General features: G+C 32.0%; 1 protein-coding gene across 6 annotated transcripts; it reads left to right on the top strand.

Annotated features, from left to right (window-relative positions):
• The first annotated feature begins 2,379 nt into the window (after positions 1-2,379).
• On the top strand, positions 2,380-14,187 carry LOC132741630 (inversin-like). 6 transcript variants are annotated; one of them, XM_060729841.1, is made up of 2 exons: positions 2,380-2,535; positions 12,656-14,186. In XM_060729841.1, exon 2 carries the CDS (start codon positions 12,656-12,658, stop codon positions 13,775-13,777), a length of 1,122 nt encoding a protein of 373 aa, XP_060585824.1. In that variant the 5' UTR covers positions 2,380-2,535; the 3' UTR covers positions 13,778-14,186. The 6 variants fall into 6 exon arrangements, with proteins under 6 accessions (XP_060585824.1, XP_060585825.1, XP_060585823.1 ...); XM_060729842.1 differs by having other exon boundaries at positions 2,397-2,541; positions 12,656-14,187; XM_060729840.1 differs by lacking the exon at positions 2,380-2,535 and adding an exon at positions 2,549-2,720 and having other exon boundaries at positions 12,656-14,187.
• Positions 14,188-14,680: the final 493 nt, after the last annotated feature.

Here is a 14,680-nt window from a genome sequence, read left to right as displayed (position 1 = left end):
CGCGTTTAGCTAGCTTTGAAATGACGTTGCTAATCGGCCGGAAAGCAATTTTCACAGGCATTTGCAAACTTATGTTCTTTTGTAAATAGCTCATGTTTCTTAGCAAACACTACTGTTCGAACGATGCTTATTTTATGCGTAAATCACATTTAAAATTACATTTCAATATGACGAAGTCGAAAACAAATGTAAGAATATTATGTTTAACCAAACTATCTGTCAACGTGTGAACGCATTTGTAAAAGTTTCTCTGGGTGTCGCAATCTTGCATGACTGTAAAACAAACACACATCTTTTAAAGAAAAACATTTCAATGGTTTCAGTATATTCTAGTCAGGTGCGTCGTTACGATTCATTCAACTTACATATCCATAAATTTATATTAGTCGTGTAAGAAAATATAATACTTTAAGTCATTTTTATGCATGTAGCACGTGAATCCATGGAAACATAAAATTAAGTGATGTAACATCATCTCTTAATAGAATATGTTCATGCAATGAAATGTTTAATAAAAAATCAAATCTGTTTTCATAGATAACTAAATTCTACAATATTCATTTATGTATCTTATGCAAATATGTGTTAAGTCATGCTTTAATTTACAAAACGATTCAAATCTTTAAGAAATGTATGGGGGAAAAAAAGAGTTATTATCTATGACACTTTAGGAACATAGTTTTTTATGTAGTCTACCAATAAATCTACGATAACGTTTTATCAAAACAAATGATCAATTTAAAAATGTAATAAAGCGCGTTGTTCAATTACCTTGTCAATTGTAAGCATTTATTTAGACATTTTCTAAATTGACATTTTTATTGAAGTTACAAAAACATTCCGATTATTGATCAAAACTATCAAAAAAAATTTAACCAATGAACTGTATTGGAAATCTGTATGATAAGCGGGTACAATAAATCGATCTCAGATCAAATATCATTAAATCATTCAATAACAATATAAAGCTTTTAACAATACACGCGTTTACTATTTTCATTATTAATAAATATTTTGCCAATCATATTAGACTCCAATCTTGATTACAAGAAAAAAAACCTAGGTCAAAAATGAACGCACCTAACTCGTCATGTGTACTTTATTTTTTTTAAGATACGGATACGTGTTTTATGACATCAGTACTCTATCGTTAATAGTCTAAACAGTATATTTATGAAAATAAGCATAAACATACAAAATGATCATTGATATACATATCAAATAACATGACTAGAAATCAGAAAATACCGATTTACGTAGAAAAAAATCATATATGATGAATTTTAAATTGTAAGTGATATTTGAATTCGTTTGTTTTTGCAAGAACGAACATTTTACAATTATAAATAGTAAGTTTCAAGTGTTTTATGACGAGTGATGTTAAAAATGTCTTTCTCAAAAATACCCCTGATTTAACGATTCTAAACGTTTCAATTCTTGTTTTGCTTTCATTATTTTCGAGTGATCTCCTACATACAGTCAACAAGAAATAGTTTCGGGATTGTCAACAAATGCGCAGCAACACATTTTTTTATACAAAGCATATTATATAACAGAATAATCCATGTTTAAACGGAATGCTTGAACGATTTAACAGTACGCAACTTTACGGTATACTTATGATAAAATCATTTGCTTTAGTTGACGTTTTATTTAACTTTTATCTTTTTACACATCCCACCTGCATGCGTATGAACCAAATAAACAAAATTCATATTTTCATTATTAATATCATATAAAATATCAGAATTATGAAGGAACGCTTTAGTTTGAGAGTGCCGAGTGAGCTTGATTCAAGCATCTCTCTCAAAAATTGTTATGGTTAAGCAGACGACAATGTCTGCCAGACTTTTAGTGCTTTTTCACGGAATTATCACATAGTAGATATATACACATATACGTGTAAACATTGTGTCACAACATATGAAGTGTAAATTTCTCTATAAAAAGAGGAATATATTGCATGTAATACCAATTTTATACTATTTTTACATTAAGATTCGGCCGAATCGCGAACGCTGCATTTCCATAGAATATAGAATATATGATAAAAATGGACGTAATTGTGTTTTTAAAAAGATGAAACGCACTAGTGAAAAAAATATGTAGCCGTTATTTTTACACTTTCGTACAGATTTGTTGTAAAACTCAAAACCGCCTTCTCGCTTTTAGAGATTTTGATAAGTTTATGTAAACTTTTCAATTGTAGAGATTGAGACTGCACTTTTGGTATTGAATTACAAAACAATTTATTTACTATTCTCTAACTATAGTCAACAGTCACACAGTTTGACAAAATCAATAAGGATCCGTTACAATGGCATGTAATAAGAAACCCATGAAATGCCCTTTCTATAATACAGCAAAGTAATATAAACTTTATTATTTACATGCCTATGTTAATCTATATATTCATGGATACCTTAACCCCCAAGAGCTTATAAAAGTTTTCCCTCCGGATTATACGATAGCGCAAACTGGATTTAAAGATTTGATTTAAATCTGTTGTTGACTGGATTATCCGACGAGCAATAAGTAAATGTAAATTTGTTCAATTTTAAGCCTTTAGTATTATTTATTTGGTATATTTGATTTATATTGTTATATTCGATACATAGTAGTTGGAAATTTAATTTCAAAAGCATTGACGTCTTATTAGTTTAATATTTCATGAAAAAAAAAACGAAATATAGATGAAGAAAAAGATACCACGAGAACTGGTAAGTTTTTTTTATCGTATCATGTGAATCTTTTCGCGTAAATAGCTGATATCATTTAAATAAGCGTCTTTATCACTAATATTGTAAATACATGAAATTTATGAATGGAACATGAATTACGTGCATAAACAACCGACGATTTAAAGACGCATGTTCTAAAAGGCCATTGCTCAACCTGTTAACTATTGAGAGGTATTTATATTTTCCATTACATTAAAAACAATGTTCATCATATGCTTTATTTTAACATTTATGTTGAAATATACGAGTAAGATAATCTAATTAAAAGCACGGAAAGTTACTTTTACAGAATATCATATTAAACGAATCTAAATATCGTAAATATTGAATTCATATCAGAAGTAAAGGCGGCAAGTTTAAAGCAAAAAAAAAACTGTTCATAAATGACAGTCTTTTATAATTTTATCAACTCATCAAACAACATACCACACTACAATTTACGTTTGCTTCTCAACTTAGAGATCGTAGGTTTGAGCCCTGTTTAGGTTACGACAATGTTTTCTCACATGAATGCTGTACTGGTTACTTCCAGGAAACGGTCTTGATGCTGTACTGGTTAATTTCAGGTTGTACTGGTTAATTTAAGAAAACGACCTTGGAACTGTACTGGTTAATTCCAGGAAACGGTCTTGATACTGTACTGGTTAAATTCAGGAAACGGTCTTGATGCTGCTGTACTGGTTAATTCAGGAAACAGTCTTAATGCTGTACTGGTTAATTCAGGAAACAGTCTTAATGCTGTACTAGTTGATTTCAGATAACGGTCTTAATGTTGTAGTGATAATTTCAGGAATCGGTCTTAATGCTGTAGTGGTTAATCTCAGGAAACGGTCTAAATTGTCTACTGGTTAAATCAGGAAACGGTCTTAATGTTGTACTGGTTAATTCAGGAAACGGTCTCAATGCTGTACTAGTTAATTTCAGGAAACGGTATTGATGCTGTAGTGGTTAATTTCAGGAAACGGTCATAATGCTGTAGTGGTTAATCTCAGGAAACGGTTTAAATGATGTACTGGTTAATTTCAGGAAACGGTCTTAATGTTGTACTGGTTAATTTCAAGAAACGGTCTTAACGCTGTACTGGTAAATTTCAGAAGACGGTTTTGATGCTGTCTGGTTAATTTCAGGAAACGGTCTTGAAGCTGTACTGGTTAATTTCAGGAAACGGTCTAAATGTTGTACTGATTAATTAAAGAAACGGTCTTAATGTTGTACTGGTTAATTCAGGAAACGGTCTTGATGCTGTACTGGTTAATTTCAGGAAACGGTCTTGAAGCTGTACTGGGTACTGGTTTATTTCAGGAAATGGTCTTAATGATGTACTGGTTAAGTACAGGAAACGGTCTTAATGATGTACTGGTTAATCAGGAAACGGTCTAAATGATGTAATGGTTAAGTACAGAAAACGGTCGTGTTGCTTTACTGGTTAATTCCAGGAAACAGTCTTGATGTTGTACTGGTAATTTCTAGGAAACGGTCTTGACGTTGCTCTGGTAAACTTTAGCAAACGTTTGTTGCTGTACTGGTTAACTATAGGAAACGAGATTGATGCTGTACTGTTTAATTCAGGAAACGGTTTTGATTCTGTACTCGTTAAGTATAGAAAACTGTATTGATGCTGTACTGGTTAATTCTAAGACACGGTATTGAAAAGTTTTCAAATAAGATTTAATCTTCCATCATAATCAAGCTGAAGGATTTGTTTTTACCAAATATTTTCAGATCGATAATTATGTAGACAGCTTTTATAAATAAACATTTTGTAATTTTACATCATAAACTATCAAAACTTTTATAAAAATCGTGTAATGTTTGTTCAAATATTATGATCTATTATCTGTTTTATTTAAGTACCTATGAGTAAAGCACTCATCAAAAGATATAGATAGATAGTGTATATACTTGAACGTGAATAACTTTTCTTGCCCCCCCCCCCGACACCGCATTCTCATCTCGCTATCAGCGTTCATATCTACCTTTTCACGTTTGCTACCAGTATTTTTTGTCTCCTACTTTTCATTGACTATCAGTAACTACAAATGTATCTCAATGTTACGTGTTTAATGCTGTTTTTCTTGTTTGTTTTTGTTTTTTTCATAATGGTTTAGCTTACTTTGTTTTGTCACGTCATCCAATTGAGTGATAGCTCTCAAAATACCAATTTTACTGACACTATAACTTGTCATATACAAGTAGCTAAAGTACTCAAGCATACGTTATCAAGAGGATATTGTTTCATAAACGTTTCTCTTACAACGTATTTTCTCCACTGTATATCCAAATAAATACTAGCACAAAATGTACTATTGACTCCTTATTGAAATCTCCATTTTGTTACTTCACAGATTATGGGTTATCTTAAATTACAGTTTCATTTAGGTAACATCTAAAACATTGACATTCTGCCATGGTTTTACAGTTACATCTGATATTTTCTTGATTTTTAGGCATATATTATGTTTATGTGTTTTGTGTAACTTTAAAGAAGAATATGTAAACAAAGATCAAGAAGGTAGGGCGGCATTCAATGAAGCCATCGAAACATTCTATCACTTTGCTCTGTCATACATATTTGCTCCAAACTGTTAACATACGTGTCTCCTTTTCTGTATAATTTGTATATGTTTTGTTTCTAATGCACTCTTTATGTTACATGTATAATTACTAAAACATTAAAACATGACTAAACAAGACTTTTGCAACTTACTGATTTGGTTCAACAAACTTATTGGCCAATTAACGAAACCATTTTTTCACTTCGGCTGAAAAATTGCCATTATCGATTCAAGCGAAAATTTACGCACGCATAAAATGGCTGCGAAGGATTGGCCAGCTGTGCCCTGCATACTTTAACAAGAACCGAAAAAAATGCTACCTATATATAGTCGAATGTCTGTTTTGATCTGACCAGTTGTTGATATTAAAGGAGAAGTATTATGACACGAAAATTCCATTACGTCCGTATTAGTAGTACTCGTTTTATACTGTGACATGACGCGTACGTTTGTGCCAGGATTCCGACACCATGTGTCTTGTTTACATGTACATGTATATATAAACAGTACTGACACGCTTGTAATGGTTTATCCTAATGCCTTTGACAATAATTAATTATATTCCTAATAAACGATATATAAACTTTTCATTAGCAAATGACCAACAATATAACATCAAATTTGAGCATATACGAGTATATAGTATATATGTATCAGACATTAAAGGCATCAGATCCGTTACCAAATCTAAACAAAATAAAAAAAATCGCACGTGTGATCTCGCTTCACTATGTAAAAGATGGTTCTTAAAGTTTTGGAAGCCAGAACTATGTTCTCACAAACCTATCCAATTAGTCTCAGAAGAAAAAAAAACTATATATACATTCAAATTTCTTCAAAACGAACTTGTTTGTACATATAAACAAAAGAATAGATTGAAAAATTCAGATGTTTTATTAAAATGCAATGCATTAGCCCTTACACCGCTGCGTTTTGTCTAAATGCAAAACAGGAGTGGAGACAATGTGTTTACTTTTAGCATGGTTCCACAATATTAAATCTAGGTGAACTACAGACAGTTGCACAGTCCATTATTTGTATGCGTAGAAAGAAAAACATTGTATTTCAATTTGAAGAAAATGTAAATAAAAATGTTTTGCAATAAAGCAAGAATTTAAAAATTGGTCCTGAAGTGTCTAGCCGATATATGTAAATGTTCGTTTTAATTGGCGACTCGCAAAATAAATCGTGTCATTCCGCAGTAAATCATGCGTTTTATAGACTCGGCTACTGTGCGACCAAATAAATCTTGATAGATCGAAATATGTCCTCCATATGTAAAATATGTTATATATCAAATACCGCAATTGAGAAACAAAAGAAATAAAAATAAAAGAGAAAAAAAATCCATATTTATGGTCCTCTAAATTAAAGAGTCACAATGTACCAAAATAGCAAACGGTTTAGCCAACCTACATTTATGCCATTTCATCATATTGACGTCAAAAGTGTTTGCACTTTTTCATATTTACAGAGTTTCATTAATAATACAAATGCGTTCAAACATAAAAACTAAAAAGTTCGGTCACTTTATGGTTCTACATGTATTTTAATAAAGTGTATGTCAATAATATAAAAAATTGATGCCATCCACATATGTTAACAATGCATTCTCAGTTTTTACAAAACACCTTATCAAATATACACAGTTATTGCTAAAATTAAAAAAAGAATAAAGGTCTGCCCGACATATAAAAACACTATCTCAACAATGAAACTTTTGAAATAAAGGCTATCATAAATGTGAAATAACATTTTGATCAAACAAGCAATCAAATGCAAAAACCACTTTTCGTTTGCTAAACGATTACAAGTAGAATAGAAGTCGGGTACCGACATCATTCAACCACGTTTACTCTTTGACATAATAATAAAAGCATTGGTTAAATATTTTTTGATCAAACATTACCTGTCATTGTAAACCTGAAACTAAGTAAATCATGAATATAATATCACGGTTATCTGCCTTTATGTTTTGTTGAAGAGAAATCAATTAATTACTTAAATTACAACAACCCAACAAACACCTTAATGAATAAAACATACATTCTCCAATTCAGATTCTATTTTTGAAAGCCACAATAACCGTCAACGGTGGCAGTGCAAATAAGCTGTCATTTGTTGCAATACCTTTTGTTTCTCTGTCGGTTACACGTTCTCACAAACTATTTATTTAAGAACAAATAAATAATTGTTACATTTTAGTCTTGTTTTATAACTAATTATTAACTTTTGTAATTCACTTAAAATGGATGCTCCAGAAGCCGCGTGATTCGTTTGTTCTTTTATTTGCCCTCAGCAAAAGGCTGAATTTACGCTGCTACTTTTTTTTAATTGTGCTTTTGTAATTTGCTGCTTTCCCTCAATGCGTCCATGCTCCAATAGTAAACATACAAATGGATATAGAGTCTCTATGACAAGTGCTTGTAAATGTTCAATGTTTGAATTAATGCCTGTGAATTTTTATGGGCTGAATAGCAAACCATTGCAGCAAGTGTAGTCTTCACATCCGGTTACTCGAATGTAGATATTTTTGGGTACTGAAATCCATCAGACAATACGCAAAATCAAAGGACATTACAATTTCACAAGTTAGTAGGCCAATGGTGAAATGTACAACATTAATAGTATACGGTAACGCGCTCCATTTTCAAATATTCCTTTACGACATAGCTGTGTATCAAGCGTATTGACATTGTTGCTTACCTTAAAAAAGTTAATAATGACTGCATTAAATTTAAAGCCTTCTTCTTTCCTTATACAATGTGTTGATGTCTTTTTGCAGCTTTGTTTCTGAGATGTCTTTTCATATGAAAGGGCGTGTGTCCTGAATTATTGTGAATTATACTAATGATTTGTCCTTTTTGTGTCTTCCGCCCAATTTACTTTTACAATTCACATATATTACTTTGTATGATTTTAATGATACGGTAGTAAGTTGAAGTTTCCTTTAAGTTTCTGTTCCGTTTCCCCACTGTGTGCCTTTCCAGTGGTTTGTTAGACTGCGGCGTTCAGTGAATAACGTTCTCCCAGAAATAACTTATTTAAAGGCCCATTTTGCCTCAGAAATTATTTTATTCTTATTTCTCAAAATATTTTTAGTTTTGTTGTACTTTTATAGTAAAATTCATTTGTTCTTTAAGAAGTAAATATTTAAAGCATATTGTGCCTTTAAGGTGACTTGTCGCTCATATCAAATAATGATATCCAGTCTTACATAGTGTCATAGACATTAAAAATATGTTTTCTTAATTCTAAAGTTACATAGAGGATATTAAAGTTTTTTCTACTAACAGAATTTATTTTCATGGAGTAATATAAAAATTAATATTTCATAAGTGGCGAGAGCCACGAGTGAAATATGATAATTTTCATACCACGAGATGAAAATTAATGAAAAAACTTGAATTTTCTGTTTATTATATACTTTTTTCTTTTCTTCTTTGTCATTACATTTTAAAAGATTTAATTTTGTTTACTGGCTGAATTTAGAAGAAAGACAAGACACCTGTGAAAATAATGTAAATACGATTCACTGCAGTGAAAATTATTTTTTTTACGGTGAAAATACGGAAAATGAAATAACGCATTTTATTCAATCAATATTTCACAATATTACATTTATAAGTATATAATAAATGTTTTTATTTCTGGTATCTGAAATGTATTGGTTATCTTTCATCAGTGTAGTAAATTGGGAAAGGTTAATTTTTCAGATAAAGGCCTAGTTTCAGGACATATCAAATGTTGATTTTAAATTCAATCATTAAGACAATAGTGATGTCATCATGTACATATTTATAAAGTGAGGTTTTTTATTAAAAAAGAGTAAATGATTTATTACACTATTCATTTTCTTTCCATTGAATTTGACATGATACCCATATTAATTTTTCATATAAAATATAATAAATTGCACTAATTGAATTTTTAATTTGTTGCCCTTATTTTAATGGTAAATTGAGATAACAATGTAAAGACGGATTAATCAAAGAGGTTATTACGTTTGATGTGACTGGTGAAATATTTTAAAGTCGGAAAATAATGGCAACTATATGGTAAGGCTCTGAAAGGGAATCGCGTGTCTATTTCATCATTTGTTTCCATTTAAAATAGCATACAGTTAAAGTGACATTATGCTCAGTTTTCCATTGTAACTTGGAGCTTAATAAGTAATTTATTTCCAGAGATGGATTTGTAATGGTCATTGACCAAAACAAAATGATAAGGATAAAATATAAAAACTGCCTTAAATATACTAATAAAATAACTGCTGCTTTCTTTTTACAGATACATGTACATTCTGAAGGATATTTATAGAATTTTCCATAAGTCATTTGGGTCATTGATTATGTTTTGCGAAGTAAAATACAAAAATTAAAACAATTCGGGCAAAATTTAAAGTTGTTTTGATTTCACTCACTATCTTCATTTAGATGGGCATAATGTCACTTTAAAGTGTAATATTTCATCTTTAAGGAAACACGGTTGTTTTTTCTTTCCCTTTATAAACATATCTTAAATGGTATGTAAGCTAATAACTTACAACAATTGTTTGTCTATACCTATATTGTAAAGCTTTGTTGATGTCGACATTGCCCATTCATTCATATTTTTAAAATGAGACTCATTGTCATCTATCTTGTAAGATTCAGCGGTTTCTTATTTGTCCTACTGATTCGAACCATCGACACTTTATTCTGTACGGACCGGCTGTATATTATTGAACATGTATAGTTTTTGAACTGGTTGAACGTTGACGTGGGCTGTTATTAAAGGGCCATTTTTAAATCATATTTTGCTCCTGATATACATTATCGTTAAGCTCTTTAATCCTTTGTAATGTTCGGGATTATTGGATTAAAGAAATCATTCGATATTCTGAATACTTAGATGGGTTTAAATAAAATGAACCAGTTTATTGGACCTTTAATCACATTACATGTACATGTATAGTGAAAACCAAAGAAGCTCGAACCAATGAAAATGCAAAGTCAAAGCCAGGACGCATGGCACTAACCAGATATAATCCACAAGTCGGATTTTAAGTCAAGGACACGGGGAGCGTTCGATGAAGTCAAAAGGTTGTTTCTACCCATTACATAAATAAATAAAGTACTTGTATTCAATTTAGTACATGCGTGATTTTTTCCTGTTAGTTAAATGGAGACATCGTCTTTTGCTAAAATGTCGTCTGCTGAATGGAGTTATATACTTTATTATAAAGTTAAATTAACGCGGAGATCTTTGACTTAAAGACCAAAAGGAGTTATAATTTGGCAGCGTTTAAAGGTCATTAAGATAGATAACACAGTTTTGGTTAAAAAGACAATCAATTGTTTTGAAAATCAATAGCTTTTGTATTTGTAGGTGAACATACCGTTTAGACTATATATTTAATTACGATTTGATATATTCGAATAACCGCTAAGCAGTTAAATAGCCTTTTTAAATACTCTAACCATTAAAGTAATATTACACTCTTCATTGTGCTTTTAATCGTTTAGAATCGCTTCATGATATCTTAAAAGATAAAGAGACACATGAAAAGGAAAGAGGCTTAAGTGAAAAAGAAAGACTGTTGGAGGATTTGTTTGCTTGTATAAGAAGAAAAAAATGGGAGATTTTGTAGTGGGTTTTGTAAAAACAATCCGTATGCAAGGGAATTACGATGACCAGGATATTTTTAAAAGGTCGAAATCCGCCACTCCAAAATTGCCGGAGAGACCGGTAAGTTTGTATCGAAATGATTGAATGATTTGGAAAAAAAATGATGCATGATTTCAAACTTTCTCTTTAATATGGGGACTTAAGTAGTATCACAGGGTCGTTGTTTTGTTTTTCTTATGTGATTTCTTAATGACATAATATAATTATTGTAAAGCTACTAATTCGACACGGGGTTCTAGGACGAATGGTTAAACGGGACTGACATTGACTGACCTCTGTGGAATTAAACTCCAAAATAAATTTCTTTGATTTTTTTTTCATGTTATGAAGCTACACAGCTATACCTTTTTATCTGAAATTGTGCATAAAATTTCTAGGGATATTAAGCTGAATATTTAAAGTTATTCAGGCACCAGTATAAATATCTGCATTGTTATACCATTAACATTTCATCGTCGGATACCCACGGTTGACTAACTCATAAATGGTAATGGTTCGGCCGTGGGTATCCGACGATAAGATGCCTTGTGGGCCGCACGAATGTGAAGGCTCGCCTTGCTTTATACTGGCGACAAAGGCTAACCACTTTCAGTTAAATCAGGGTAATGGTTTATGCACGTACATTTAGAGCCTAACATCATCTTTCAAAGCTCTTAAACTGTTTCATATCACTTTTACGAAGCCAATTGAACGCATGCATCATTATGACAAAGACTGCATAAAAAAGGCAAACTAATATATTTCAATTGAAATACAATGACTCCTTTATTTAGCGATGTCAATAATCGAAGTCTATCTAATTGGTTTCTATACGAAACCGTACAAAAAATGAAAGCCGTTTTGTTTGAATTGCCCGGATGGCGATCGTTATTTTTTAATAAAATGTTGTAAATCAGTATCAATTTCTAAAGTAAACAGTATTCGGATGACTTTCATTGATGCCCACGCATTAGGTAAATGCTCACTTTGATTCGCGGACATTTTACTGGTTAAGTTTTAGGTACTTGAATGTTATATTATGAAGAATAAGTGCAAAAAATCCCATCGTTGTGTGATTCACGAATAATTGGACATAAAATTGAGATTTAGATCGAGGGTAAATTCCATATATAATTTGTCAATGTGCTCCTACATGTCTTAATGTATTTACGTAGACAAGATACTATTGTTATTACTCAATGTTAAATATATTAAGTATATATCACTTCAAATTGAGATCAACTTTTTAGACTTTACCAGGCAAGATTATAACACGTGGTTTAAATCTATGCATTGAACTAAATTAAAGTGTAAAAAAACAAATATACTTTGAAATGAGTATGCTTTTTTATCATATAGGCATTATGCGTCCATCACTTGATAATAACTTGCCAGTATGCACCATTATCGAGTGAAATTAAGACAAAGTTTTCGTAAAATTTAGTGATGTGATTTTTTGTGGATATTACATATTTATTTGTTACATTTCAGTTTGGACAATGACATTGAAACCATATGTTAACACTTTCAGGGAAGCATCACTGCCATTTGTGTTGTTGATAACTTGAAACTTACAATTTCAGATGCAGACCTGTATTTTTGCAGTCTAAAGTTAAAACTCTAAATTCTGTTTCGGCGTCAATTTACACACCGTGCATATGATTCAGATGTTTTTCAGATGTTTTAGATATTCTGTTTTTATATTTTCAGATGTCGCACACAGTTCTACCTGTTTCACCACCACCTGTTTCAAAACGGTTGGTGAAAACAGCCCTGCATCAGGCTGTACTTGATGGTCGTGTGCACCAAGTACGTCTGCTTGTTGAGAAACACGGCGTTGGTGTTGACGTCAAAGATGTGTATGGACGGACGCCATTGATGTTAACGTCAATGGTTGAGGAGGAAGCAGGTGCGAGGATGGCAAAAATTCTTGTAGCTGCTGGTTCGAACCTAGGTTTACGTGACAACATGGGCCGAACTGCTCTTAGTTTAGTCTGTTTAAATGGTAGGGAGAAAATTGTTGAAGAAATATTGAGAAAAGATATACTTAACATAAACGAACCAGACAATGATGGGAATACGCCCTTGCATCACGCGGCGTCCAGTGGTAATCCAAACATTGTGAAATTTCTTGGAGAACTTTTTGTAAAATTTGGATTAGATATTGACACAAGAAACAAACTTGGTTATACAGCACTGTTACTAGCGTGTAGACATGGCAATTTCGTTTCAGCTCATTTTTTGTTATCAGAAGGTCAAGCTTCGCCAGCTCTGAGGGATGGCGAAGCGTATTTGAACGCTACGGAGTGGACACAGAAAGGATCGAGACATGCAGTTCTTCCAGCGAGAAGGATAGCGGCGCCACCTAGTGCGCCGGCTTTTTCAAGGGAGTCAACTATGTATCAGAAACCGATAACTCCGGCATGTAAACATACAAGAGCTCAAGCAATGATGCCGCAGTGGACTAGGAACACAGACGATATCGAGTTATCACGCAACGAAACCTTCTTCAATGGTAAAGATGCTAGGCAGCTAGTCTTAAACGAAATCAGCTTTGCAGAAACGCACGGATGGACCACAAAAAAGAACAAGCCAATAAAACTTGTTCATCCTTCAACAGCCAAGCTAATGTCGATGTCAAAGCGACGCACAAAATCGGCTGTTCCCCCGGATATGACGACAATATTCCGGATGTACTCCGATCAGTACCAGCCAGATTGGAGAAAGGAAAGGACCTCGGTGACATTACATGCTTCGCACGACAAAGCAATACCTTCAATAATTCGAACCTCGAACTTTGCGCCTCAAAGATCGGTTGAAGTGTCGAGTTAGTTATAATATTTCAACAGATTGTGTTTGTTCCACTCTTTTTGAAAATTCCGTTTAACGAATTAGTTCAGCGATTTTAACGGATAAATGTGCGTGTTTTTGTTAGTAAGGGTATAAATTTTGAATACAGGAATAAGAGTTTCTGGATAATTTTAAAGACAGAATATCCATGACATTTGTTTTATATTGAAATAATAATAAAGAATCCAGAGAAACATCCTCTATCATGTTAATAAAAAAAGCATTTATGAAATATCATAAATTAGATATGTATGTTGTATCAAGTATGATTGAATATGTATCTAAAAATGCTTAATTACAGGTAGTTGTACAAATCAAGAGTAAAATTAATTTTGTTTTGAACAAAATAAAAAAAGGTTATAGATTCTAAATAAAACACCAGTAAAACAAATATAATATTGTAACAAACTGTTGTTTATTCAAAGAGACGTATAACCCGTCTTATTCGCAAAATTTATTGTCTTCCGCCAATAGAAAAATAGTTCGCAAGTACACTAGCCACCGAAAACAAACAAGCTTATGTCCTAAAGGGAAAATGTTTTAATAATTCACTATGGAAACGTTTTCTCGAGACACTGTAAATGTTTATCTATATGAGATGTAACAAACATGCCTGGAAATTAATTTCCTGAGAGTCGCCTGCTTCAGCAACTGCCCTAAAGAAATTTAACTTCATTTACAGAAAAGACAGAACCGATTTGCTTTGTATTGTCTTTTTTATCCTGGAAATAATAAACAAAGGACATCGGTCATATTTCAAAATCTGGTAGTTGACCAGCTAGTGTTCTTTACGATAACTGCCAAACATGTCAACAGAAGACAATCTTGGAGAATGGAAAGTGATGTCTTTGTTGACATATGGTTTCTTTAAACATGTCATTTTTA

Source organism: Ruditapes philippinarum, unplaced genomic scaffold (genome assembly GCF_026571515.1).
Source record: "Ruditapes philippinarum isolate M1 unplaced genomic scaffold, ASM2657151v2 ctg592_1_1_1_1, whole genome shotgun sequence".
In the NCBI taxonomy this organism is placed as follows: Eukaryota; Metazoa; Mollusca; class Bivalvia; order Venerida; family Veneridae; genus Ruditapes; species Ruditapes philippinarum.
This window is presented reverse-complemented; position numbering and strand designations above follow the sequence as displayed.